The sequence below is a fragment of the Ictidomys tridecemlineatus genome, chromosome 11 (assembly GCF_052094955.1).
Source record: "Ictidomys tridecemlineatus isolate mIctTri1 chromosome 11, mIctTri1.hap1, whole genome shotgun sequence".
NCBI lineage: Eukaryota > Metazoa > Chordata > Mammalia > Rodentia > Sciuridae > Ictidomys > Ictidomys tridecemlineatus.
The window spans coordinates 130,552,424-130,580,236 of NC_135487.1; the positions used below are offsets into that span (position 1 = coordinate 130,552,424).

General features: G+C 47.5%; 1 protein-coding gene across 8 annotated transcripts; it reads left to right on the plus strand.

The window, feature by feature from the left end:
• Positions 1 to 242: 242 nt before the first annotated feature.
• Positions 243 to 27,704, plus strand: Pi4kb (phosphatidylinositol 4-kinase beta). Of its 8 annotated transcripts, XM_013361153.4 has the most exons (15): positions 247 to 596; positions 1,495 to 1,692; positions 6,784 to 6,931; positions 7,659 to 8,595; positions 13,820 to 13,864; positions 16,461 to 16,688; positions 17,577 to 17,804; positions 19,160 to 19,269; positions 20,110 to 20,214; positions 20,363 to 20,486; positions 21,230 to 21,495; positions 25,258 to 25,390; positions 25,657 to 25,777; positions 26,407 to 26,469; positions 26,833 to 27,704. In XM_013361153.4, the coding sequence occupies exons 4-15, from the start codon at positions 7,687 to 7,689 to the stop codon at positions 27,012 to 27,014; spliced, it is 2,514 nt and encodes an 837-aa protein (XP_013216607.1). In that variant the 5' UTR covers positions 247 to 596; positions 1,495 to 1,692; positions 6,784 to 6,931; positions 7,659 to 7,686; the 3' UTR covers positions 27,015 to 27,704. The 8 variants fall into 8 exon arrangements, with proteins under 8 accessions (XP_077883705.1, XP_021586119.1, XP_013216607.1 ...); XM_078027579.1 differs by lacking the exon at positions 17,577 to 17,804 and having other exon boundaries at positions 243 to 596; XM_013361155.4 differs by lacking the exon at positions 1,495 to 1,692.
• Positions 27,705 to 27,813: the final 109 nt, after the last annotated feature.

The window sequence follows — 27,813 nt, forward strand, 5'->3', positions numbered from 1 at the left end:
AGCATATCAATACTTCTTAAACTGGGCACCCACGCCCTCCAGCCCGCACTGCCATTTATCCACCAACTTGTACTTCCTTTTCGGCTTCCTTAGTCGAGCAAACGCTATCTTTTAGTTCCGCCTCTCAAGTGTTGGCCCCTCCTCCTACCCCCGCCCGCTCCTCCCCTCCGAGCTTCCAAACATCTTTTCCCCGCCCCCTTTTCTTTTTCTGAACAGGCGTGTTCCAGGCAGCTCATCCGACTCCTTAGATTACTATGGCGTCGGAAGGGTCCTGAGCGTCGGGGAAGCAGGAAAGCAAATCCCGGGAGAAGGGCTGGGGATCAGAAGAAGAACCTTACATCGAGACCGGCTGGAGGGTTGTTTGTTTGTTTTTTTGGTCCTGGTATTGCGGCCCTGTCCAACTTGAGGCAGTGTGAAGGCCCCTTCAGGCAGCGCTGCGGGCAGCCCCGCAGCCGGGGCCTGGTGCAGCCGCCGCGGCCGCTGTCAGGGAAGCGCAGGCGGCCAATGGAACCCGGGAGCGGCCGCTGCTGCTGAGGCGGCGGTGTCGGCAGTCCGACCCCGACCGCCTGCACCCCTTCTGCTGGGGTCCTCCGGAGGTAAGCGACTCCTCCCCGAAGAGTCACCTTTGCTCTGTTTGGTGGGGGGGGGTCCTTTTTCCCACCCCACCCTGCCCCGCACAGCCTCCCTCGACCTGGGGTCGACTTCAAAACTGCCCTCCCGGTGGCTGCTGCACCCTGGGTTTCTTCTCCACCTTTCCTCTCAAGCCTGGGGTCTTTCTCTGCTTTTTGGCTTCCTTTTCTGTTTAGCTCCTCCCTCTACCCTGGGGATTCCCTCCCCCCTTCTTACCCCTATTGCCTCCGTCCCGGAATATTTTTTTAAAGTCGTGAACCCTTTTCACATTAGACCCCTTCCATTTATATGTCTATCCTTGCTTGTCCTTCCTCATCGTCCGTGCTTCAGCCCCAGACCTTCTCATGGACCCCGCCTTATCCCTTTTCCTCTTTTACCCCACTCCTTCAGGGTCTGTGCAACCTCAGCACAGAGTTCCTATTTTCCTTGAGCTAAAGATTGTATCCCTCTCTTCCTCTGCCTTTTCTGATTCCATTACCTCACCATCACCTACCCACCCAGCTCCTGGCCTCCAAAAATTGCCTATTCCCTTCTCCGAAAGGGATCTCGGGCCCTCCTCATCATTCCCAAAGTATCATTTACATTCTACTTTGACCTTAGTCCTCACCATTTTTCTTTAGGGTGTTTTATGGTCCCTGTAGCTGTCTTTACCCTCCCTGTCCCCCTTCTCAATCCCCAGCCCTTTGCAGGATTGTTCCCATAGGAGAGAGAGCTGACAGTACCCTTTCCCATTGATTTCCAACTTTGACACCTCCCTTTAGTTTGAAGGCTTTTGCTGATCCTTGTGTCATTTGGTTCTGTTTTCCCTGTACTCTTTATGTGTTCTCTGTCACACTCTTTATCTCCACATACCACTTATTTCAGGATCAGCTAAACCTTGAACTATGAAGAAAATGTGTTGGGAGGAGGGGGAGCCTCAGCTGTCTCAGGCTTTTCTGAACAGAAGGGTGTTTCTGAAGGATGGAGCAAGTTTTGAAGAAGTCCCTATCAGATTACACTTTGTTGACTACTCAGGAGCAGCCACTAGAAGGGATGAACAGGCCTGCATGGAAACTGAATGAGGTTGTGAGAAATTTTGTTTTGGATTATTTATTTTGGGGCTTGTGTTAAACAGATCACAGAATGAGTGTCTTCCCACCCCAATCCAGATCTAAGAGGAATGAGTTTACTGACTTTGGCTCACTAGAATAGTTTTGGTTGCTTTCATAAGCTTTCAGGCCTGGGGTGGGGTTGGGGGGTAACTGGGAAAAAGAGGATGAGACAATGGAAAAGCTTGTACATTCAGAATCAGGACTCCTAGGTTCAGCATGTGACTTACTCACTTGACTTCCAGAATGGTCGTTTTGAGGAAATGGCCCACTCTATAGGCATCAGTGCAGTTACAGGCTAATAATAGTAGGGTATGGGTTGGGGAAAGAACTAAACTTTGTTGACAAAACTTTCTGGGTTCTGAGACAAAGGTATTTATTATCAGAGGTCTTATCATCCTGAGAATTTTTCTTCATCTCAGTCTTTCTGTTGGATCTTTGTGGTCTTAAGAGTGTCAGTTTGAAACTCAAGCTCCTGACTTGTGTTTCATCTGCCTTGCTTTTTACCCCCAGCGCATTAAGTTGCTGACCACCTGCACTATTCCTTCCATACTTAATCCATAACTGCAGATTCTAAGGGAACAAAGAAAGTGTGTTTTTGGAAAAGTCCTTTGAGGATGCTGACTTGAGAAGAGAACTTGGAGTGAGTTGGGTCTTAGGAAACTAGTTGCTGCCATGTCTTTCTCTTGGCCTGTGATAGTGAAGAGTGCACATGAAGTTCCATCCATCTTCTGACTCTAGACCCATCTCATTCCACTTCTTCATTTCCCCCTTGTAGTTAGCCAAAGTGCATCTGCTTATAATACCTTTATAAGAGAAGCCTCACTCCTTGGAAGCAGCTCACTCAACCAAAAATCATATTCACCCTAGTTTCCCTGATTCATCTTAGCTGGGTCCACACTTAATGAGAACAAGTTTGCTGAACACAATCTAAAGGAATCAAATGAGAGTCTTTGATTTGGGAAAGAGGTTTGGGAGAATCCCTTCAATAATTGGTATGGGACAAGAGAGAGCCTGATCCAAGTGCAATTAGGACTGGGAATGGGGAGAAGAAACAGTTCAGAGAAAGGTGAGCATACAGGTTGCTTTCTTTGCCATCTCTCTGTTTCATCAGGGGCTCCCAGAGCTGGCTTGGGCTGTCTGGCTGGAATCTGCTTATACCAGCTTCATGGCCCTGCACAGAGTTCTCAGCCTGATTCAATATTGACTTAACTACCTTGAGACCACTGCCCTCCGGAATGCCCTCTCCCCTGATGCCATCACCCTTTAGTGCATTTAGCATTCACCTGGTTCCTGGTGATACTTGAGCCCACTCATTTTTTTTTAGCCCTGAGTTTTCTACAGGAAAACTAGAGTACTTGTCCTCTACCTTTACCATTAGAGGGGAAAGATGAGTTGAAATCTTCCTAAAGTAAAGTTTGAACTAGGAATGGTGATGCATGCCAAAGCAGGAGGATTGCAAGCTGAAGGCCAACCTCAGCAACTTCGCAAGACTGTCCCAAAATAAAATTTAAAAGGGGTCTGGGTGTAGCTCAGTGATATTCTGTCTAGTACCACAAAAAAAAAAAAAAAAGACGAAAGGTTTGAGACCTTAATACATATAAAGAACTTCTCAACACCAGAATAGAGAGCCTAGGGTGATACAAATAGGTTGAAGGGCAACCTATTTTTTAAAAAATTATTTTTTTTAAAGGAATGCATGCACTCGATAATAAATCCAATGGTAGTGTAAGAGTTTGTGATGAAAACCAACAGTCCCCTTCATCTCTACTCCTACTCCCTTAGAATTAACTCTTTTATTATCTTAGTGTTCAGTTCTGAAGTTTATCATCATAGCTTTAAATAAAATGCTTGTGCCTCTATTTCTTGACTCAGTTGTTGCAAAAGAATATTTAACTTTAGAGGATTTATACCTCTTATTTATGTAATTATGCTGTTATTTTAACTTTTAAAAATAATATATTTGAACCTTTCTTTTCCATTAAATTTTTTTTTCCTTACAGTACTAGGGATCAAACATAGGGCCTTCCTCATGCAAGGCAAATGTTCTGCCCTTGAGCTACGTCCCCAACCCAGGCCCTTGTTCATGCTAGTCTCTCTTAATTATCCACCTTATAGGATGAAAATATTGGTTCTTCTACCCGTTTTTCCACCTTTCATGATTCATCTTACAGGAGGATCTTTTAAAGGAAGAGGGAAATTGAGTTTGCCTGCCTGCTTGAAGGCAGAGTACTAGATCAAATGATCTCTTAAAGGCCATTCTATGACATCAGGATTGGTCTGAATCAATCCATATTTATCTGGTCCATGGAAAAAAATTGACAAGGGAGATAGTGATTAGCTGAGTGAAGGGATTGATTGGGGCTCCTTACCATCCTGTCCTTCTAGAGACCAATCTAGTAAGTTCCTTAATGAAGGCCGGTGAACAATTGTTTGCTTATAATCTTTTGAGGAGATGGGAAGCAAGAAGCCAGGTTAAGTGATCATCCCCTCCAGAGTCCTCTACAGATCCCAGTGTCTCGACGCACACCTGTAATCCCAATGACTAGGGAGGCTAGGGCAGGAGGATCACAAATTCTAGGCAGCCTCCATGACTTAGTGAAACCCTGTGTCAAAATTAAAATAAAAATAGTAGTAGTTTAGTCATAAGTACCCTGTGTTCAATCCCTGCCCCCCAAACCCAAAACCAGAGTCCTTTGCAGACTTGCTTAACTGCCCATGGTCCAGCAGAACACATATGTACACACTCTCTGTCCTCTTCAGCCACTGCTCTTCCCTACCTTGCCCTGACCTGTAGCAACGCCTGCTGCTCAAACTTGAGTCCCCTGCTTTGCCCAGGTGGGAGCTGTGGAGCGCAATTGGTTGTCAGTGCACACAGTACTCCCACCAACCTTTCCTGGGAGCTGCCTATCAGGCTGGAGCAGAGGAGGCCTCTTCTTTTTCCCTTGTAGTCTGTCTGGAAGGAAAGTTTAGGCTTCTGGAATAAATACAGGACTTTTCTTCTTTTGCATTCTAATCCTTTGATTTTCTTTAGAATTGTTAGCCATTAAGGGCATATTTTCTTTGTATTTGAGAATGAATAAATTTGTATTGAGGACAATATCTAGATTTAGGTTTTAGAGAATCCTTTTCCTATTTTTATTGTCCACACTGTCAACATCATCTAACCCTGTTCCATCCAGCATTCCTTCTCCCCATGACTTGCTTCAGGTACAGGCAATCCCTGAGTCCCTGAGAGCCAGGAGAGGCCCAGGTCCAGATTGCTGGTTTCTGCTGGCAGAGCTGCTTATACAGGACAGGAGTCTGATTTTCTTATACCTTTTGACATCACTGGAGGAAAGGTGGATAGAGGCATCTGTTCATAGAGAAAGTCCTTCAAATACTGTGATATGGAATTCCTAGCTGAGCCCTAGGAATTTTTCTTCTTTTATCTATGGAATAAAGAGATAATGATATTCTTACCTGCCTTCCTATGCCAATAATAATCCCAGTCATGATTAAAATTGGAGCAGGAATCTGCTTAACTTCTTAGATCTATGACACTCAATGTGAGCAAAGGTGTGAATTTCATTTCCCTTGAAAGGTTGGGGTTTTGTTTGTTTGTTCGTTGTTTTTGTCACGCTAGGGATCGAACCCAGGGCCTTGTTCATGCTAGGCAAGTGTTCTGCCACAAAGCTACACTCCCAGCCGCCCTTTAAAGTTTAGAAAAGGGGACTTTAGGAGTTTTTAGTGACTTGGAAGTCTCTAGAGAAAGAGAGGAATGCACCAAGCATAGACATATTGAGAAGAAGAGTTATTTGTGCAGTATGATTGAGGCCATCATGTGAGTCTCTAAGCAGATCTAAAAAGGCAGAGGGTTGAATTAAAGTGACCTTCTGATGAGAGTGCCCTACAAAGTTTAGCAGAGAATGATTAAAGCTTCTTTCTTATTATTCCTGTGTAACCCAATGTTGCAAGTAGAGACAGATCCACATAGGCAACCATGCTGGTTCTACGACTCAGGGCACTGCCTAATTTTGGGAGAGAGCATAGTGAAAGAGTTGCCACCTTCTTACCAATACAAAGTTCAAACTGCATCAGGGAAATTAAAGAGACTTGGAAGACAGTCTTGCCTGACAAACGTGGAAGAATAATGAACGAAAGTAGCCTTTTTTGTTGATCTCTGAGAACAGAAGAGTTCCCCATCTGTCTTTCTACAAAACTTTAGGAAACTGGACTGTTTGATACTGGGCAGATGAAAGCAACCTTGACACTTAAAATTTCAGAGGTGCAATACAAGGAAAGGTGGTGTAGAAAACAGTGCTTCCCAAAATGCCTAGAGAATCTATATGCTTAGCACCATTTTTCTACCCACCCAAATCTTTATGCTTAGCACCCAGGCTCTTAGGATCAAAGGTGATGTCACTAGGAAATTACCTGCATTGCAGCTCCACAAAAGCTACTTCTCTCTTGTTTGTGCTCTTAAGTATGTCTTAGTTTCAATCTATTTGCATTTTTGCAAAGAGGACTCTGAATCCATTGTTGGCTAGAGCCAGATTCTGGAGACAGGTTGATCTGACACAATTTCCTTCTGTTCTGCACTGATTTTCCTGGTTTGGATTTGGTGAAGCTCTGAAGAATTTCTCTTGGAAAATAGTGGCTTTTGTCAATGGTGTTCTCTAACCATTCTTAGTTATGATTTCTTTTCCTCTCTGTTCTTTAGAAGTTCTAGATCCATGAGTGCCAGCCTGATTTCTTATTGCCCTCTTACAGCCAGCCCTCCACTTCTTGGAGTGTGTGTATAATAGTGGGAAAAGTAGTTTTGGGGCAGGAGAAGGCTATTATAAATATCTTGGAAGAGTTTTAAACAACTAATATAATTCTAATTCACTTATCCTACAAAAATAATATGTGTGTATAGACACACACACATTATTTACTAACCTTTCAGGTGGTTAAGATTCAACTAGCATTTATTGAGTACTACCATGTGCCAAGGACTGTGCTAGATCTTTTCATACACATTAATTTATTTCTTTTTCATGGCAACAAGGAGAAGTAAGTATTTTTTTTTCCCAATTTGCAGTTGAGAAAACTGAAACTCAGAAGATACGTGGCTTGCATAAGTCTGTACATCTCATAAAGGCAGAGTGAGAATCTGAACCCCAGCCTATCTGCCTCCAAGTCCAGGGTTCTTTCCACTGTACTTCAGCTGCCACAGCCCTGGAGAAAGGGTATGAAGTCATGAGCCCAGACAAGCAAAGAAATGGCCCAGCTTCAGCGGGGTTGATGGTGCTTGTTTTAGAGCTGTTTTCTTCTAAACTAAGCATGGCATGGTATTTGCTGGCCTTTATTCCCTGGGAGCTTTGAGTCTAAAAGGGAAGGTAAGAAAGTATCTATAACTAGAAAAATATATCAAGACTTTAACACTAAATAGAGGTGAGATGCATAGGACTCTGTGTGATTTGTCCTTTGAGTATGAAAATAAAATTTAAGGAGGGGAAGAAGAAGTTATGACAGGCTTTTGAAGGGGGACACAAGAAGAGGAAGAGGGCAGAAAACTATTTGGAGAATTAAGAACAAGGGAATAAGACTCATATTGCTACTCATTTTCCCTGAGGCATTTGTAAGCCTGTGTGAACACAATGCATATCAAGCAACATTTCACAAGAACAGGCTAAGAAGTGAGGCTAAGCTGAGTAACTAAGTGCAGAAGGAATGAAGAATAACACAGTGATCAGAAGTGGAGACAGTGAAGGAAGCCTCCCTGGGAGGAGATGACTGCTCTGATTTTGAAGGAGTCCAGGAAGACAGACAGAGGAGGTGCCTGGGGAGGTTTCATGGTGAAGGGAAGATCTGAGGGGCACCACTAACCAGTGTGTATATGTCTCCCTTTCTGTTCCTCCCTCCTTCTCTCTGCCTCCCTCCCTCCCTCCCTCCCTCCCTCCCTCCCTCCTGTAGCTTGGAAGCTTGAAGTCTGGCTGTAGCCATGGGAGACACGGTAGTGGAATCTGCCCCCCTGAATCCAACTTCCGAGCCTACTCCTGGCCCACCAGGGAATAATGGGGGCTCCTTGCTAAGCGTCATCACAGAGGGGGTCGGGGAACTATCAGTGATTGACCCTGAGGTGGCCCAGAAGGCCTGCCAGGAGGTGCTGGAGAAAGTCAAGCTTTTGCATGGAGGCATGGCTGTCTCTAGTAGAGGCACCCCACTGGAATTGGTCAATGGGGATGGTGTGGACAGTGAGATCCGTTGCCTAGACGACCCGCCTTCCCAGATCAGAGAGGAGGAAGATGAGATGGGGGCCACTGTGGCCTCAAGCACAGCCAAAGGAGCAAGAAGGCGGCGGCAGAACAACTCAGCCAAACAATCTTGGCTGCTGAGGCTGTTTGAGTCAAAACTATTTGACATCTCCATGGCTATTTCATACTTGTATAACTCCAAGGAGCCTGGAGTGCAAGCCTACATCGGCAACCGGCTCTTCTGCTTTCGCAATGAGGATGTGGACTTCTATCTGCCCCAGTTGCTTAACATGTACATCCACATGGATGAGGACGTGGGTGATGCCATTAAGCCCTATATCGTCCACCGTTGTCGCCAGAGCATTAACTTTTCCCTCCAGTGTGCCCTGTTGCTTGGGGCTTACTCTTCAGACATGCACATTTCCACTCAGCGACACTCCCGTGGGACCAAGTTACGGAAGCTAATCCTCTCAGATGAGCTGAAGCCAGCTCACCGAAAGAGAGAACTTCCCTCCTTGAGCCCAGCCCCTGATACCGGGCTGTCTCCCTCCAAAAGGACTCACCAGCGCTCTAAGTCAGATGCCACCGCCAGCATAAGTCTCAGCAGCAACCTGAAACGGACAGCCAGCAACCCTAAAGTGGAGAATGAGGATGAGGTAAAGCTGTGGGGAGGTTCAGAAAGGCCGGCTGGCAGAGGGCTGCACGCAGATAGGATGTCCTCATGGGGTTACTTTGTCCTTTCTGTCCTTTCCTCTGTTTCATTTCACTGATAAAAGAATGGAATGTTAGAATGGAAAAAAGCCTTAGAATTCATGTATTCCAACTGTCTCCTTTTACAGGGGAACTCAGAGATAAAGTGACTTGCCTCAGGTCGTATAGCTAATAGGAAGGCCCCTGGCTGTCCACAGAGTCTTTACTAGACTGTACTGCCGCCCATTAACTCCATACTTATTGCAGGAGACCCTCTCCCCCTGGCTTGAGACCTGAATGCTACCAGAGCCTCTCAGAGCCGCACTCCTAGGGAAGGAGAAGGGGCTGTGGCTTTTGTGTGTTCTGGGGGAGGGAGGATGTTAAACAGAACGTCAGCTTCATTCTCCTGGCCACTCCTTTTCATAATCCCTCTCCCCTACCCCCTGAAGAGCCTGCTTTTTATTGACAACATAGGATCAGCTTCACTCCATATCACTGAGGCATCTCAGGGGGTTCTTTGGCCTGACTTTCTTTGTGCAGTAGAGTTCCTTGCTAGTGTCTTTCCCATATCGTATCATTTGGGAGAAGCACAAAGGGACAAGAGAAGCAGTAAGTCTTAGTGCCTAGTCCAGGACCTGAGGCTGGAAGAAGACGAAGCTGAGTAGCAGTTGGGGGTGTACGATACAGAACAGGGAGGAGATGCGCACATCAGTAGGATATGGTCACCGTCCACTCCACATCTGGACAGATAACAAGGGAAAGTTGCCCAGTGGACAACCAAGTTCAGAGACCTGGTATCCCAGCTGGACAATGGTGCCCTAGTCTTCCTCTCTGATTTGCTATTGGCCGGGCTCCCATCTTGGCTGCCAGCCCAGTCTAGAAAAGAAGGGAGGAAAAAACTGAGGAATTTGCACTGTTGGAAAATGTGCATGGCCACAGTGCTGGCATCTGCCTCCGTGGGGCATAACCCACCCACGTTGTCAATACAGTAGGGCTTCTTCCAAGTATAGGAAGGTCACAGTGACGAGGGAAGAAAAAATCAGGGGGAGGGGAGACTGCAGAGCCTGCTGTCTCTGAAAATGTGGTGTTTTATCAAGATCATGCAGGGATCGTAAAGCTAAAAGTGCTAACATTTATTGAGCACTTATGTGCCAGGCATCATGCCAGATTTTTGACACTTAATCCTCACAACAACCCTAACAGACATATATTATTTTACCAGCAAGGAAACCGAGGCTTAGAGAGGTTAAATGATCTGCCTAAGGCGTCAGCTGGTGAATATCAGACCAGGACCCAGATCACGGCTTGTGCTCATAATCACTCAGCTGAGCTGCCTTGGTTATTTCTCAGCATCTTCTTCCTCAGGTCTCAGCTGTCAGAGGCCATTGGGAAGAAGGGCTGTGCTGTGGCCACCTACACTTCCACATCTATTCACAGACAAAGCCTAAACTATTCTCAGACCAGAATGAACCATTTTCATTTTTGTTTGAGCTTGGCAGCAGATCTCAGGGTCCGTGAAGAAAGGTGGTTGCAGAGCAAGAAGAATCCTCCAGATTGTGGTGAAACTGAGGACGTGAAGGGTTTGAGAACTGCCTCATCCTGGGAGTCCAGCCTGGGGCATTATGGGTGTGAGCAGCAGAAATGAGTTCCTTGATACTCTTGTCGGGCTTGGCTTTTCTCTGTATCCACTCTGTAGTCCTCATTGTAGGACCAGAAAAAGCTGAAGCCGTAGGGCTTTCTCCTTGCACTGGTCCTGATCCTTCTTCCTTGCATCTAACTTCTCTAAAATGATGGAAGGCTCTGAAAGGCAGGTGTTCTGTGAGTGCTTAAATCTCTGGGGTGGGTTCTCCAGCTGCCATTCTTCCTAACCTGGCTTCTTATCTTGGGTCACTAAGATCCAGGAAAGGAAAGAGATAACATGTTCCCAGGCTCTCCTGGGTAATCATTATCTGATGCTGGCAAAATGAGACACCTGTCTACTGTGGCTCCTTAGGAAATGTGAGCGCAAGGCGGGGTGGGATAAATGTAAATATTGCTGGGTTTCTAAGCACTGGGCAAGTCTTCAGCACAGGGGTTTCTTCTAACCCCTCTGACATTTTGAGGCTATGTCTATCCAGGCCGTGTTCCCCAGAGGAAAGGAAGCAGCTTTCCTTCTTCTGTCCGTCCTCCTCCCTGTCATGCAACATTCAGTCATTCCTTCAACAAGGAGTTACTAATCGTGTACATCATCAAAGCCCTGTTTGAAAGTCAGCAAAGAGTAGAGGATAAAATGTGTTCTTTCCTCTAGGAATTGCAGAACACCCCAGTATCTAAGGTAACTGGTTAGTTTGTGACTTGAAGTTGTTAACTGTGCATAGGCAGTAAGTAGACACCTTACTAAAGTGAAGCACAGAATTTTCTAAGTGTTGCACTGACATTCTAGAAGGAGAATTTCTAGGTGGGCCCTGACACTCTTTTTTTTTTTTTTTTTTTTTTGTACTGGGGATTTAACCTAGGGAGGGATGCTTTACCACTGAGCTACACCCCCAGGCCTTTTTTATTTTTTATTTTGACACAGGGAGGGGCTGTGGCTGTGACACAGTGGTGGAGCATACTTGCCTCATACATGTGAGGCACTGGGTTCGATTCTCAGCACCACATAAAAATAAATAACTTAAATAAAGATATTGAGATAGGGTCTCACTAAGTAGCTTAGGGCCTTGCTAAATTGATGAGGCTGGCTTCAAATTTGGATCCTCCTGCCTCAGCCTTCTGAGTTGCTGGGATTACAGAAGTGTGCCATGGTGCTCAGCTCTACTTTCCATTTGATTTCTGGGTATAATCTTCTGCAATGGAGAAGTGCCAGAGGGTGAAGTGAGCCTCAGTGAGGAAGCTCTGTTCTCCTGATGTGGTCTATCTGCAGAGCTCTGGCCAGATCTCACTGAAGGTTCCATTATCTTTTCATAAGGAATTTTTTATACTCCAAACAGTGGACCTAGCACTCAGTTCTCTCATCTCCCACCATTTTCCTCCAAACCCAGTTTTTATCAGCCTCCTCCGAGACCCCTGCACAGATAGATTTTCTTCCCATGTGACCAAATGATAAATATTTTTGGCATAGAGAGAGGCAGAGGGAGCAGAGAATGATTTGGGTACTCCCCCCACCCCACACCCTGCCCTACATAATGACACTCTAAATAGATCAGCTTTGTCTTCAGGACTGCGACCTTTGTACCCAGAAATCTGTTAGCTGTCATACTGGAAGCCCAGTGGGCCTTCTAGCCTGATGCGCCGTGATGTCAGCTTCTTGGCCTGAGCTTTACTCCCTGGAGCTGACTCAGTGTGAATGACTCAAGCTCAGGAGTAGGAGGAGAGCAGGTCCTGATGCTCCTCCTTTCCCCCAACGCTGTTAATGAGTCTGCTGGGACCTGTCTATGAGAGAGTCCACGGAGCGTTCCTGGAGCCAGTGTCCTGCCTGCTGTCCCTTCCCCAGCCAGTTCATGGGGAGAGGTTGAACCATTCTGGCCTTCCTCACTGCCTCAGTTCTCCCTCCCACTTTTACCCACAGTGGAAGAGTTGTGGCCTCAGGGGAGTGTGTCCAAGTGTGACTTCTCCCTCAAAAGAGTTCTTCAAGAAAGACCTGCCTATGGGAGCTCCTGCTGGATTAGAACTTGAGTTATGGTGTTAAGTCAGTGCTTGAAATGCCAGTTGCAGAGTGGAAGCTCAGGGTTCACTGCCCTCCTCCCTGGGGGCTCGCAGGAGTTTGCCTCTGAAGTCCAGGCCCCTCCCCTCCTGCATGTTTGCATACAGTGCACCCCATGCTCCTTGCCTTGGTAGACCTTGTTGGGTAGAACCCACGATAGCCCTGTGGTATCAGAGCTGCAGAATGAGAGTTTGACCACCATTCCTGTCCCCTGTTTTGTTCATAGACAGCAGTAAGACACAAGAATGGGGGAGAAGTTTAGATTTTTCCCCAAACTGGGACTCACAGAGGTGCTGTCTCAGCTAATCAGCTTTCTCAGGTGAATTTAGCTAGTACCTGACTCTCAAACTTAAGTCAAAAATTTGTAACATATTGAGTGTCAAGTGCAATAACCTGATAAGAAGCCTACGGACGTTTGATATGAGACTGACCTGACTGACCTGTCCTCCACTTCCACCAGCCTCCAGCCCAAGGGGTTCAGGTTCATGAGTCTGGGATGACTTTGGGTTCAGGTTGTTATTGGACTTCCCAGGGTGGTAATGAGTCTAATTGTAAAGGAGACACGCACATATACTAGGCACTGAAGGTTTAGCTCTTCTTCCCCACTGAGATTTCCGAGAGGCTGAAAAAGCATGGGGTTTCCAGTGTGGGGGTTGTGCAATGTGTTGAATCCAGTCTCTCTGTGGGGATCCATGGGTGGAGACAAAGAGCAGGGAAGGTTGGCAGTGTAATTACTTACCTAGGGACCCAGCTTTAGGGTTTCATCCTAAAAGGAAGATTCATTCAGGCCAAATGCAGTGGCACACACCTGTAATCCCAGCAACTTGGGAGGTTAAGGCAGGAGGATTTCAAGTTCACAGCCAGCATCAGCAATATAACAAGGCCCTAAGCAATTTAGTGAGACCCTGTCTTAAAATGAAAAAATATAAAAGTCTGGGGATGTGGCTCAGTGTTCACTGCCCCCGGGTTTAATCCCTGGTACCAAAAAAAGAAAAATAAAAAGAGATTCATTCAGGCAAGAATAAAAAGGAACAAGTTGGGTGTAGTGGTGCACACCTATAAGCCCAGTTACTCAGGAGACTGAGGCAGGAGGATCGCAAGTTGAGGTTAGCCTTGGCAACTTAGTGAATCCCTGTTTCAAAATAAAATAGAAAGGGACGGGGATGTAGCTCAGTGGTAAAACATGCCTAGGTTAAGTTCCCAATACCCCGCTTGCCACCCCCCCCCAAAAAAAAAGAAAAGAATCAAAGGGACTATAGTGGAAAACAAGCAATGCCTGTTTCTTCAGCCTTTCTGACCTCAAGTTCTAAGCTGGCCTTCTAGCGTCTCCTACAAGTGTCTAATCTGGGCAAGTGACATTTCTAGGTTGTCTCTTGTTCATTAAAGTAGAAAGGTAGAGCTGCACAGGAGTAGCCGTTATGATCGAGTTGAGCTAAACTCTTTGCCTTTGTCTCTCCCCCTTTCCACCCTGCCCCCTCTTTTCCCCTTTGCCCTCTGGCCCTTCCCAGGAGTTCTCCTCCAGCACCGAGAGTATTGATAATCCATTCAGTTCCGTAAGTGGGGCCAGGCTGGGACGGGTGGCAGGCTCCCCCCATGGCCGCATTTCCTCTCCCGTCCCAGGTCTTCAGAGCCCCCAGGCCAAAGCTGGAGTTCAAAGGCCCTTTGATTTCTGAGGCTTCTCCCTCCCAGACACGGAGAAGTCTCCCTGACCTTTCCTGCCAATGCCAGGCCATACTAAGATGAGCTCAGTTTATTCCTCTCAGAGACAGCTGGGCTGCTGTGCTCTTCTACCCCAGCTCCTGGGTCTCTGGAGCAAACAGCTGGGAGAGAGGTAGAGTTTACTCCTGGATCAGAGCCAAGAACTGCTTGGCAGAAACCCCCAGGATCCCATTTCTCCCACCCAGACCCTTTCTCCATGGCTTTTGCCATCAGACCATCAAATATTTATTCAGCGTTCTAAATGCTAGGCCCCGTGCTGGGTGATTCCACTCCAAAAGCAAACAGGACTTGGCCTGAAGGGAAGCTTTACCTCTCCATAGCTCGTTTTCTTTTTAACATCAACCACCTTTCTTCCAGGTCGGAATTCTCCCCTTTTCCCAGCTCACTGCCCAGGATGTTCCTTAATCCCCATTCTCCTTCTTGCTCCCTCTGGACTAACCCTGACCCTCTGGTCCCACAGGGTCTTGGACCTTGTTGCTGGGCAAAGACGTGAGAGGAAATGCTGGACCCTCTGGGAGTTTGGATGATTTTTTTACATTTTATTTTCTATTTGTCTACCCAATCAGTTTTCTATGTTCTGTGCCAATCCCCTTTCAACCATGATTCCTATCTCCTCCCAGGCAGCAGAGCCTTTCTCTGGAGGCCTGGGGTCACGTTTCCAATGCTCACAGAACTTGGGGGCCCCCAGCTCAAATGCTGATTTGAGGATCGGAAGGAATTCTGCCATTTCTAACCTGAGATGACTTTAAATTGGTTGGGTGGAGGGTCCTTGGGACAGTGACCACTTGCCACCTGAGTGGATGGTTTAGGGGATCAGGATGAAGGAGTGAGTCTTCAAACTTCCTGTTTTCTTTTTCTATTAAGCCACCAGGATATATCTGGGGGCCATAGAAACCCAATTCTGTTGTCTTCCTTTTGTCTCTTTTTAACCCTGCTCCTAAAACATTCCTGACGGATTTCAGCACCCTGTTACATCACCACGTGGTGCTCTAAGCCCGCCCACCTCCTCCCATCATGGGTGGAGGCTGAGAAAAGAGCTGATCCTCTGTACTCTGGCTGTCGCCCATGCCCAGGCAGACCAGATACTTCCCAGTTTTCAAAAGAAGCTCTTTTTTTGCAGTGTGAGGGAGTCAGGGTAGAGATTCTCAATCAGGAAACTAAGCAAGACACACTCAGAAAGGGAGAGAAAAACCTGGTGAGTGAACTACTATTTGCTGTAAGAGGAGGAGACACCATCCTTATCCAGCTGTGGGAAGGTGGGCTGGGGAGCTGGGTGGCTAGTTGGGTGTCGGTCTTGAACAAATGCCCCCTGTGGTAGAAGAAGTGAGACCGGGAGCAGCGCACTTCTGTGTGTGCCGCCGAGTGCATCTTCTCCCACCTCACTCCCCAGACTGACGGTGCCCTTTCTGAGGATGACTAACATGCCCAGTCTGAGGAGCCCAGCTCACAGCAGGGCACTGGGACAGGAAGCCTAGCTTCGAGAAGTAGAGGACGAGGACCCCAGGAGGAATCATTAGAGACAGGCCTTCAGGGCCGTCCTCAGGACTGAAAAAAAGAGCAATTGCTTTCTTTCTCCATCCTCCTACACACACCTCCCTCCTTCTGCTTTTTTTTTTTTTTTTTTTTGGTTATAGATGGACACAATGCCCTTATTTTATTTATTTATTTTTATGTGGTGCTGAGGATTGAAGTCAGTGCTTCACCTGTGCTAGACAAGCGCTCTGCCACTGAGCCACAACTCCAGCCCCACAGTCTGCTTTTTCTTTTCCCATTATTATGTCCTCATTAATGCAGATGTGTTCATCCTCTTCTCATGCCCTGCATGGCATTGATTCCTTGTAAGAGGCTGTGGGGTGGACAGGGCATGGAGTACCATGGAAAGCAACAGGAGTCATTTGGATGACTTTGAAAGGAGAAATTGACTTGAAGCTCCCTTCCTTACCCTTGTGGACCCCAGCAGAGCTCTCCAGGCTCCCTTGCCCAGCCTGTGGGCTTGTAGAGTCCCACAGCAGAGATCCAGCCCAGGGTCCAGATGGGGAGAGGTACAGCCTTGTTCTTGAGTAAAGCACCTTAGATGTAAGCAGTTCTGTCTGGGGCCCTGACTGACCTCCAGATGTCCCCTTCCCATCTTGAAACCTTGAGACATTACTTGAGGGTCTCAATAAGAGGAGGGGTGCTTCTCAATAACTGGGATCCTGGCCCCATATATCTTCAAGAAGTAGCACACAAAAATGGAACGGGCTGGCTATTGTCAGTTTACGCAGAAACAGTGGGGTGAAATCTCCTGCCATGGCCAAAAGGTAGCCTTCTTCCTAGAGTTCCCCAAATGCTGGGGTCCCTGGCCTGTGTGGCCAGGAGAGATTGAGGGGTGGGCCACTTTTTTTTTAATGGTTTCCTCACCATATTTTGTTTCATCCCACCCTCCTGTAGCCTGTCCGACTGGCCCCCGAGCGAGAATTCATCAAGTCCCTAATGGCAATTGGAAAACGGCTGGCCACGCTCCCCACCAAAGAGCAGAAAACACAGCGGCTGATCTCAGAGCTCTCCCTGCTCAACCATAAGCTCCCTGCCCGAGTCTGGCTGCCTACTGCTGGCTTTGACCACCACGTGGTCCGCGTGCCCCACACACAGGCTGTTGTCCTCAACTCCAAGGACAAGGTAGGTCCTAACTCTGATATGATTCTCCCTCCATGATTGTCCAGAGTTTGTGTATATGCACAGGGATTCGCCTAACACATCTTCGACATCTTGCATAGTTCATAATTAATTGCATGTGTCAGCCATGATTCTTCTTCAGTGCTGTAAAGATCCTGTGAGTCTTCTTCCTGTCATACCCTTCTTGGACTTTGCTTTTCTGGGTCAAAGCAGCCTGATATTTTCTGCTCACCTCTTGCTGGATTTTAGGGGAATTACTCTCCACCCACTCCTTACAGTCATGTTGGTAGCTCTTCTCCAGCCCTCCTATAACTCTCTTGGGCTGTCCAGATACAGCAATCATGATGGTAGTGAAACGTTTTGTTTCTAAGACCTTTTCTGATCAGAGTGGGCAGGGAGGAGAGAAGGATGCCCAACTCATATTGGAGAGAATTAGCCGAATTTGTTGATTGAAGTGAGTAATGATGGTTCAGATTTTTCTTTGAGAGGAAGCATTGAAGGTTAGAATGCTCCTTGGGACAATGCCCAGTTTTAACCAGTCTTTGCCACAGCAGCTCCTTTGGCCCTGTCTTTAAGACAAGCCCACAGAGACCTCTAGGCTTCTCTTACAAGCTGCGGTTGATAATTGGAAGAGTTATTTCCAACCATATTGATTGTGCATTTTGAAGCCCAAATGAAAATTTGAAAAACTTGTATACTCTCTTACCAGATTCTTTACATATGTAATCATATGACAAGTTCCTGCCCTAAAAATATGGCGTCCATAGTATAAAGGGACTGATGATGAATGCAGGTTGGGGCTGGGCAGTGCAACAGGAAGAACGTGGTGTTGAGATTTGGGAAGTAGTTGTGGAGATAAGCTACCAATCCTGTCCTCACTCCCCACGTCAGGCTCCCTACCTGATCTACGTGGAAGTCCTTGAATGTGAAAACTTCGACACCACCAGTGTCCCCGCCCGAATCCCTGAGAACCGAATTCGGAGCACACGATCTGTAGAGAACCTGCCTGAATGTGGCATCACCCACGAGCAGCGGGCTGGCAGCTTTAGCACTGTGCCCAACTATGACAATGACGATGAAGCCTGGTCGGTGGATGACATAGGCGAGCTGCAGGTGGAGGTGAGGGAGCTCCAAGGAGGTAACCCTAGGGCACAGCACCTATTCTCCACAAGCTTCGATATATTTGAGACAAGATAACAAACCCCCTGGCAGGTGAGGCACGTGCCCAAATGAGTGGCATGAGTAGTGTGAGGCGAATGCTCTGAGCAGCCGTCTGGACGATACTTAGGTAGAGCTCATTCTCCCACAAAAGGAATGCAAGTTAATGTAATGAGGAAAATTCAATGAAAATATTTATTGAAGAACAGCTGCTCTATAAAGTTGACTTTGGAGAGCAGAGAGTGGTAAGTCACACAGTCTCTCATTCCAGACTCAAGTGCTGTATACTAGTATACAAGGGAATTTGTGAACGAACAGGGGAAAGAACAGACTAGGAAGCAGGAAGTTAGAGTGAGATGTGACCAGGTTGTGGTGCCTGCAGAACACGGGGTGTTAGGAGAGCACCAGTGGGGGAGGTTGTGCTTACTCCAGACTTGGGGAGGGAGTCAGAAGATTTTCTGGAGGAAGTAATCTCTCAGCCAAGGCTGGAAGCATGGTAGGGATTAGCTGGACAAAACATTTGGGCAGAAGAAGTACATATAAAGACTAGAAGATGAGAGAGAGCTTGGCTCCTGATAAGAGCTAAAGAAAATTTGTAGAGCTAGAATAAGGCTGGAGAGTTGGTTAGGCAGGATCCTGTCAGCTGTGAAAAGAAATTTTTATTCTGGGATTATAGGGAGCAAGAGCAGGATTACGTAGAGCCATTCTATGAAAAAGACAGAATCTTTGTCTTTGAATATACATACATGTAGCTTAGTGGTAGAAGACCCCTGGGTTCAATCCCTATTACCACAGAAGAAGAAAGGATGCATAGGGTTGTGTACTGGGTGACAAACGGAGTAGAGAAGTGCTCTGGTACAGAGACTTGATATCGGACTTGATAGGGGCCTTCAGGCCTGGTGGAATGTTTAACTGTAGGGGGCTCTCAGTATGATACTGAAAGTTCAGGTTTCCTTGAGGTCATGGCAATGATTTGCAAACTTTAGTGTGTTGGAAATCTGGAGAACTTGTTAAAATTCCATACTTCCAGATTTCATCCCCCACAGTTCTAATTCAGACCAATGCCAAGGCCTTGTAATCTGCATTTCAGCAAGCATCTCCGCTAATTCTGACGCAGGTAATTCACTTTTTGAGTGCCGCGGCACCTTGTGGTCCAAGTAGTTGTGATCTGCTTGGGGTCCGTAAGAGGGGAGGCTTTTGTGAGGACTCTGGAAGGGAGGGCTGCGCATGCCGTGGGAACGGCAACCAAGCAGGAGGCAAGAGAGGGATCTGTGCTCACTTTGCATGTCTGACCAGCACTCCCCTGCTCTCCCCAGCTCCCTGAAGTGCACACCAACAGCTGTGACAACATCTCCCAGTTTTCCGTGGACAGCATCACCAGCCAGGAGAGCAAGGAGCCTGTGTTCATTGCAGCAGGGGATATCCGGTATGACCAGATCACATTGCACTCATTAAAAAAAAAAAAATTTTTTTTGTAGTTGCAGATCGACAGAAAGCCTTTATTTTTATGCGGTGCTGAGGATCGAACCCAGTGCCTCACGCATGCTAGGCGAGCGCTCTGCCACTGAGCCCGAGCCTTAGCCCCAGCCCTGCACTCATTTTTTTATCCCTCTTTCAGTTGTTGCCTCTCTCTGTCCCCTTCCTCTCTCTTTAGCACCTGCTGTCAGCCTGTCTTTCCTTTTTCTTTCCTTATTCTGTCCTTGTCCTGAGGCCACCAAACTTGAGTCAGTGAAAGTGCAGGTTGAAACATTGCTTGGGTGACTACAGAAAATTATATTACTTTAAGAGGATCCCAAGGGGATGGCAGCACCCAAGAAGGGAATTCAAGCAGTGTTTCTCAAAGTGGGGTCTCATGGTGACGTGCATCACTGTCAGAGGGAATCTGCAGAAATGCAGATTCTGGAGTTAGGCTCATTCTGTCAGTCTTGTGGTAGAGGAATGAGAAGAGCCAGGAACTCTTCATTTTTAGTTGTAGATAGACACAATACCTTTATTTATTTATTTTTATGTGGTGCCAAGGATAGTGTCTCCTATGTGCTAGGCTAGCGCTCCACCAGTGAGCTACGACCCCAGCGCCCATTCATTTTTAACATGATCACAGACTACTCGAGTAGCAGAACAGTGCTTCTAGTTATGCTTCCTCCTGTGAGTCTCTCTCAGTCTGTACATCCAGAATCCAGAACTGTAGAGAGAGTACCAGCATAGTCAGGGGCATCGGGCTCTGGGGGCGCTCCTCCCAGCAATGGATGTATTTTCTTCCTGCTAGACGGCGCCTTTCTGAACAGCTGGCTCACACCCCCACAGCCTTCAAGCGAGACCCAGAAGACCCTTCTGCAGTGGCACTCAAAGAGCCCTGGCAGGAGAAAGTACGGTGAGTAGGGTGGTCTCAAGGCCACTGCTGGCGCTCACAGCACCACCTCTGTTGGCCATCAGCCTCCAAAACCTTCATCAGACTTCCAGGGAGTTTAAGCCCTCACCCTGGCATCACCCTATGACACCCTTTACTTCTTCCTAAACAGGAGGATCAGAGAAGGCTCTCCCTATGGCCATCTCCCCAATTGGCGGCTCCTGTCAGTCATTGTCAAATGTGGAGATGACCTTCGGCAGGAGCTGCTGGCCTTCCAGGTGTTGAAACAACTGCAGGTAAGGAAAGGGAAGAAGAAAGATAGCCACCTGAGTGACCACACAGGTTGTTCTGCAGGGAGCTCTCCTGGGGACCAGTTTCCTGCCCAAGGGTGCTAAAGTTGGTGCTTTTTCCCCTGGGAAATGCAGCCACAGGAACAGCTCCACAGCGGCCTCTGTTGGCTGTTTTGGTGAACTGCACCTGCCCTGTTGTGACCACTGAAAGTCAAGGTGCCTTGTTTGTCCTTTACATCAGAACTTCCTAAATGGCCTGTGGTGGGCGCGTTATACTGTGCCGAGATATTGATCCCCTGAGCCCCCTGGGTGGGTTGTCTGCAAAGAGCTTCACCACTTTAATCCAGTTCTTTATGTCAATATTTTTATTTTCTAGAGATTTCTTTGGACCTAAATTTTTTCCTGTCTTTATTATTATTATTATTATTATTATTTGAACTTACACTAATAGTTCCCATTCTCCCTGCTTGTAAGGTGACAGTAATATTTCCTATTCTATCATTTCTTGGACTTTGTACCTGTAAGAACCTTTCTGCAAAGAACCTTTCTGCACATACCTCTTAAGTATAGCTTCCTGTCAGGCTCTAGATGTCCTTTCAAAACTTCCTGATCCTCAGTTGATCTGTGAGTCTTACTCAATGGCCTATAATGCAAGGCCACCAAGGAGAGAGGTACTAGAGAGAGGGATTTTAGCCTTCTCTCTAGTTTGGAGAAAGATGAGAGTCTGATACCTCTATGTCTCCTCACAGTCCATTTGGGAACAGGAGCGAGTGCCCCTTTGGATCAAGCCATACAAGATTCTTGTGATTTCGGCCGACAGTGGCATGATTGAACCAGTGGTCAACGCTGTGTCCATCCACCAAGTAAAGAAACAGTCTCAGCTCTCGCTGCTCGATTACTTCCTACAGGAGCATGGCAGTTACACCACTGAGGCATTCCTCAGTGCCCAGCGTAATTTTGTGCAAAGTTGTGCTGGCTACTGTCTGGTCTGCTATCTGCTGCAAGTCAAGGACAGGTATGGGTCCTCTGCCCTCATCCTAGTTCTGCACCAGGGTCTGCTGTGTCCCTTCATACATAATTCTCCACTGATAGAAACAAACGATGTATTTTCAGTAGAAACAGATGTATTCATGTGACATTGAGCCAAGGAGGATGCTGACAAATCCTAGGGTGAAAGAGCATAGGAATGTAGGATTTATGGGAGGAGTAAAGGTTTGAATGAATAGGGACTGAAAGGACAGGGAGAATGAAGATAGATAAAGCTGTGGAGGAAATATGTCCCAGGAGAGAAAATATTTAAAGGGGATTAAAGGTTGAGCAGGCAGTGACATCAGACAGGTATGTTGAGGCTAAATTAAGAAAGCCTTCACTGTAGCCAGGAACAGTGGCACACGCCTGTATACTCCCAGCAGCTCAGGAGGCTGAGACAGGAAGATCACAAGTTCAAAGCCAGCCTCAGCAAAAGTGAGGCACTGAGCAAAAGTGAGGGAAGTGGTAGTGGCTGAGAATAGAAAGGAGAAGGTGGACATGAGGAACATGGAGAAGATGAAGTTGAAACTCCTAGCCAATGAACACTCCTTATCTCTCATTCCAACAAATGTTTTTCACAACTTTTAAGCACCCACTATTTTGCCCAGAAGTGTTATTTCTCTCAGTTTCACATGATTTTATAAGGCCTAACTACACAGAGTTAGTATACATACACATATATAGGTTAAGTACCTATTGCACATAATTACAACACTGAGGACCTGCCTTCTCAGAGTGTCTCTAGACAGTGACTTGGGGTCTATGCCCCAGATGCTTCTGTGAGTTGCAGCTCTCCCTGGGCACAGAGAAAGAAATGTAGGGTTGGGGCTGTAGCCCAGTGGTAGAGCCTTGCCTAGCATGTGGGTGAGGCACTGGGTTTGATCCTCAGCATAAAAATAAACAAATAAAGACATTCTGTCCATTTAAGACAAACAGACAAATAAATAAAAGGAAAAAAAAAAAGAAATGCAGTGGCCTATGCTGCCAGGGCTCCTGGTGACATGGTGGCCTATTAAGATTAGCTACAGAGAGCAGTTTATCAGAAATCTGACATCACAGCACCTGCCATGGCCCTACATTCTTACATTTAAACCAGGTGAAAACCTTGTTGGACAAGTGTTTCCTCATGAGGGAAGTAAGGGTCAGGCAGCTCTTAGAACCTGTGCTCATTCTGCCCTTCCACCCTACAAATGAACCAACACGAGCGCTGCCTCTGACAGTTGCTGGGGAATGTGATCACAAGGAACTTGGTTGCCAGCTTTGGACTGTGCCTGGAAACATCCGGATTCTGAGCCCATGCCCTGGAGAACCTAGGGTTCAGCCCCAGCGTCGAGTACATGGTGGCAGGGAAGCTGGCTCTAGTCAGGCCTCAGGGCCTTCCCTTAGGAAACGGATAGGTTTGGAAGATGAGAGTGTATTCTCTAATAGGGGAGTTGGGAGGAGAGCAGGCAGCTGGGAAACTGTTCCTAGTAACTTCAAACAGAGTAGATGCAGGGCTGCTCATGGTTGGCGGCCGTCCTACACCTGTGGCAGGAACATGGTGGCAACAAAGAAAATGCAAAAGATGACTGAAGTCAGTCAATTCTAGGCTCCCACTTGCTATAGGAAAAGTGGTACTTGAGGGGCTGGGGTTGTGGCTCAGTGGTAGAACGCTTGCCTCGCACAAGTGAGGCACTAGGTTCCATCCTCAGCACCACATAAATGAAAAAAAGAAAGGTATTGTGTCCATCTACAACTGAAAGAAAAAATTTTTTAAAGTGGTACTTGCCAGAGTACAAGATGACCAGACAAGGTGAAGCATTGGTCATCCTCACCAGCAACTGCCTAATTTTGAGGAAATCTGAAGGAAAAATACTGTGCTATGTTGGTCAAAACTGGTATCCATCAATACCATGACAGTAGTATTAAATTAGACACAGCGTGCAGAAACTACTACAGAGTGTGCACACTGGTTGTCATTGATCCAGATGATTCAGACATCAGTGCAAGCATCCCAGAAAAGTAAACCAGGCAAAGTTTTTCTCTAATTAACCTTGCCAGAGCTTGTCTTTTTTTTTTTTTTTTTTAAGAAAAAAAAATATAGTCAAGCCATGAGTGGAATCAGCCACTGGAAAGAGGTGGCAGCGATGAACGGACCCCCAGTCGGGAAGCAGGTTTTAAGGTCTCTGAACTTCAAAATGAGTTCCAAGCAGCTTTCCTCCTGGAGCCAAGTCTGGTAGTTAGTGCAGGAGGGAAATTAGCCTTGGGATCTTAAGAAGCGAGTCAGTTATTTGACTTCTCAGGGCTGTTTCCTCACCTATAAAAGGGAGCAGGACAACTCATGGTCTTTCTGGCTCTCAATGTTGTGCAGGTGCTGCTAAATCTTTAATGTTTTTCCAGAAGGGGAGGATTCAGGTGGGACTTGTTCTCCCTTTTGGTCCTTCCTGTTTAGGTCAGTCAGACCAGCCCCAGAGAAGGTGACCCTCAGACAGACTATGAGCTCTTTGGACAGTGAGAGGTTGGTTGTGCTGAATAGGCTAGGCTTCAAGTGCTTAGCATGTTAGTTGTTCTTTCTCCTGGCCATTCTAGTGGGAATGACAAAGACCTGGGCTTTACCTCCCTTCAACTCTTCTTCCCCTATGGCTGGCCTGCAGTACTTGCCTACTGGGGTGATTTTTGTGTTTTGGTGCTAGAGATTGATCCCACAGATGCTTTTACCCATAACTACATCCCCAGTCCTTTTTGTTTTTTGAGACAGGATCTTGCTACTTTGCTGATGCTGGCCTGGAATTTATGATCCTCCTGCCTCAGTCTCCTAAATCACTGAGATTATAGTTGTGCACCTGACACCTTTTGAGATTTTTAAATAATGATTTAAAACTTAACTGCTTGAAGCACACACACTATTTTACACTTAAACTTCACTGAGTCTACTTGCCACTGATTGTTGTTTCTTCTGATGGGGCTTGATTTGCAGTGGGCTGATAGGGATTACAAATGAAACACAGGTGGGTTAATTGGTTGTTGGAGGTTTCCTACACAGCAAAGTGCCTGGCCTCTGTGACAGCTGGCTGGAGCCTCACAGACCTTATTTCCTTGCTTCTGGATTCTCTACTAGATTGGGACTAGTTTGAATACTAAAAGTGAGATTTCTGGGAAATTGGGATAACCCTAAACTTCTTATTTTTGGTACCTGGGATTGAACCCAGGGGTATTTAACTATGGAGCCATATCACCAGCCCTTTTAATTTATTTTTTATTTTGGGAGTGGATTTCACTAAATTGCTAAGGCTGGCTTTGAACTTGTGGATCCTCCTGCCTCAGCCTCCTGTATCACTGGGATTACAGGTGTGTGCCACTGTGCTCTGCTAAATATTGTCATTAAGTTGTTAATAATAGGAATTTTAGACACCAGCTTTTTTTAGTGGTTCTCTCTTCTGCTTCCTTTCTTTTCACTGCTAGCTTTAGATCCTAGGAGACTGGACTCAGGATTATAGGCAGCAGAAAACATGGCAGGGGATGCCCCCGCTTCGTGTCCTATGGCCAGTGTGTTTGCCGTTTTAAAGTCTGGTCTCAGGGGGCTGGGGTTGTGGCTCAGTGGTAGAGCACTCACCTAGCATGTGTGAGGCACTGGGTTCGGTCCTCAGCACCACATAAAGATAGATAAATGAAGGTATTGCGTGCATCTACAACTAAAACATTAAAAAAAAAAAAATTTGGTCCCAGTAAGACTTACTATGACTCTTCCTCTCCTCTTTCTCTTCTTCAGACACAATGGGAATATCCTTTTGGATGCAGAAGGCCACATCATCCACATCGACTTTGGCTTCATCCTGTCCAGCTCACCCCGAAACCTGGGCTTTGAGACATCAGCCTTTAAGCTGACCACAGAGTTTGTGGATGTGAGTCAGGAAGCAGAGGCGCCTCAGGGTCACTGTTCTTTCTCTGCCATGGCAGGGGGAGCTGATGGGCTCCTCCCTGCTCCCCAATTAGGGATGAACAGAACAGAAATGGCAGTAAGTCAGGGTGAGGCAGGATTTCCTGAGTGGGGAACAGTGGAGTCTGGCATGATTGCCCTGGGAAAGGAAGCAGCACTTCTGAAAGGCTCACAGGACAGGGATCACTCCTGCCATAGTCCTGTGGTGCACACACTCTTCTTCCTCCCCAGGTGATGGGTGGCCTGCATGGCGACATGTTCAACTACTATAAGATGCTGATGCTGCAAGGGCTGATTGCTGCTCGGAAACACATGGATAAGGTGGTGCAGATCGTGGAGATCATGCAGCAAGGTGGGCTGGGGAGAGCTCAGGGGCCTGTGGTACCCTCCGCATCCCCTCTCAGGTTGAGGCCCTAGAGCTTAGGACTCCCACATCAAGATGCAAATTGGTTGTTGGGGGAGAGGGATCCAGCTCAATCCAGTGCCATTTCTCCTCCAGGACACTCTTCCTGACCCTGGCAGAGCTGGGCCTGGGAGGAAGAAGGGGCAGCAGAAACACCCTCCTTGGCACCCTCAGGGAAAAAAGAGCCCCATTTGTAGCCTCCTGGTCCTTCTGATGTCCCTATCCCTTTACCACCTGTCTCTCAATCTCCTCTGTGCGTGGTTCTTCTCTTGACCTACTCAGGGGTTTCTACGTACTGGACTTTCCTCCCCATTCCACTTGCTCGACCTGCTTGCCCTGGCCTCTGCTCCCCCATGTCAGGCTGCCTTCCTTTCCCACTATTCACCTGTCCTGCTCTGAGCTGAATTTCTCATCTTTCTCCTCTATCCTGTCCTACCTCGATGTCCACTGTCTTGCCTAGGATCCCCTCCTGTGAGCTCCCCTGGGCCCCAGTCCTTGTCCCCCCTCCTCAAGGCTCCAGGTGGATACCACGTCTAAGCTGCCAGTCTCCTCCTCCCCACCCTGCCCCTACCCCACAGGTTGTCGCCGTTGCTCAGGAGCATCCCCGTCTGGCCCCATGATGACGGTGGCCCAGGTCATCTGTGAGTGTCAGACGTAGCATAGGCAGAGGCCTGCAACCAGATAAGTGTGCCCAGCTCAGGGCCCATCCCGAGTTTCTTCCTGGCCTTCCTTTCGGACCCCACAGTTCTGCTCCCTCAACCCTTTCTATGGCCCTCTCCCCTCTGCCCACATACCCTCACCTACAGAGGGGCTTAGGAGCACGGGATGCAGACGAGCTCCAGACAGGACCTCCCACCAGCTCCTTTTCTCTGCACAGAACAGACTCCACAGCTCTCGAGTGGGGAGGGAAGGGGCACTTCAGGAATACCTGCCTGTGCTCCGGGGGTGGTGACCACTGTACCTCCTTCCTATCCGGGATCCTCAGTCCCCACTCTTCCCTCCAGGCTCTCAGCTTCCTTGCTTCCATGGTTCCAGCACCATCCGCAACCTCAAAGAGAGGTTCCACATGAGCATGACCGAGGAGCAACTCCAGCTGCTGGTGGAGCAGATGGTGGATGGCAGCATGCGGTCCATCACCACCAAACTCTACGACGGCTTCCAGTACCTCACCAATGGCATCATGTGACACCCTCCTTCTTGGGCCTAAGAGTGGTGGGGGGATCCAGGGTACCCTCTCCTGGGAGAGCCCTTGTCTGAGAAATCACAAACCAGGAAACCCCATCTACCCAACCATCCACCCAAGGGAAATGGAAGGCAAGAAATATAAAGGATCATGTGGTAACTGCGAGCGCTTGCCAGGGTGGGAGGAGCCGGCCATGGGGTGCAGGCTTGCTGGGGCTTCCCGCCCCTCATCGTGTATTACCATCTGACAGGTTCCAGGACTCCCTGCCCTCCAGAGAATAGAGGTGATGAATGCGAGGGGCACCTGGCCCTCCTCCCTCTCACCGGACCCGAGAGGTTCTTTCCACAGGCTGCCCCTTATCTGTTCTGAGTCCCAGGAAGAGGGAAGAATAGGTTCTTGGTACTTAGGACTTGATCCTGTGGTTGGCCTTTGGCCATGCTGCTGCCCGACTCTAGATACTCTCCCAGGGACTGACCCCTGCCAGAGTTCCCCTTGATAGGTGGGCTCTGTCACAGGGTCCTGCACTTGCTGAGGTTCCCCATCAGTGGGATTGAGAAGGGGAATTACAATCCCTCCAGTTATTGAGGGTATTGACCTAGCCATGGGGAATTCCTACCCCTGATCCCTTCCTCATACCCAGGGAAACAACTCTCAATTTTTTATTTTTTGTTTGAAATAAAGTCCTTAGTTAGCCATCTGTGTCATTTCTGAGTCTCTCCCTTTTTGGGGGTGAGTGAACAGATGCCTCAATGTCCAAGATACAAAAGGCACCCCACAGAAGAGGGGATGGCTTCTCCCTGCC

What these genes read in the sequence shown, in the direction of transcription:
- Pi4kb (XM_021730444.3), top strand. Translation starts at nt 7,687, where the DNA reads ATGGGAGACACGGTAGTGGAATCTGCCCCCCTGAATCCAACTTCCGAG. An exon ending in CTGCTGCAAGTCAAGGACAG is followed by an intron (nt 21,496 to 25,257) that starts GTATGGGTCCTC and finishes TCTCTTCTTCAG; the next exon opens with ACACAATGGGAATATCCTTT. An exon ending in TGACCACAGAGTTTGTGGAT is followed by an intron (nt 25,391 to 25,656) that starts GTGAGTCAGGAA and finishes CTTCCTCCCCAG; the next exon opens with GTGATGGGTGGCCTGCATGG.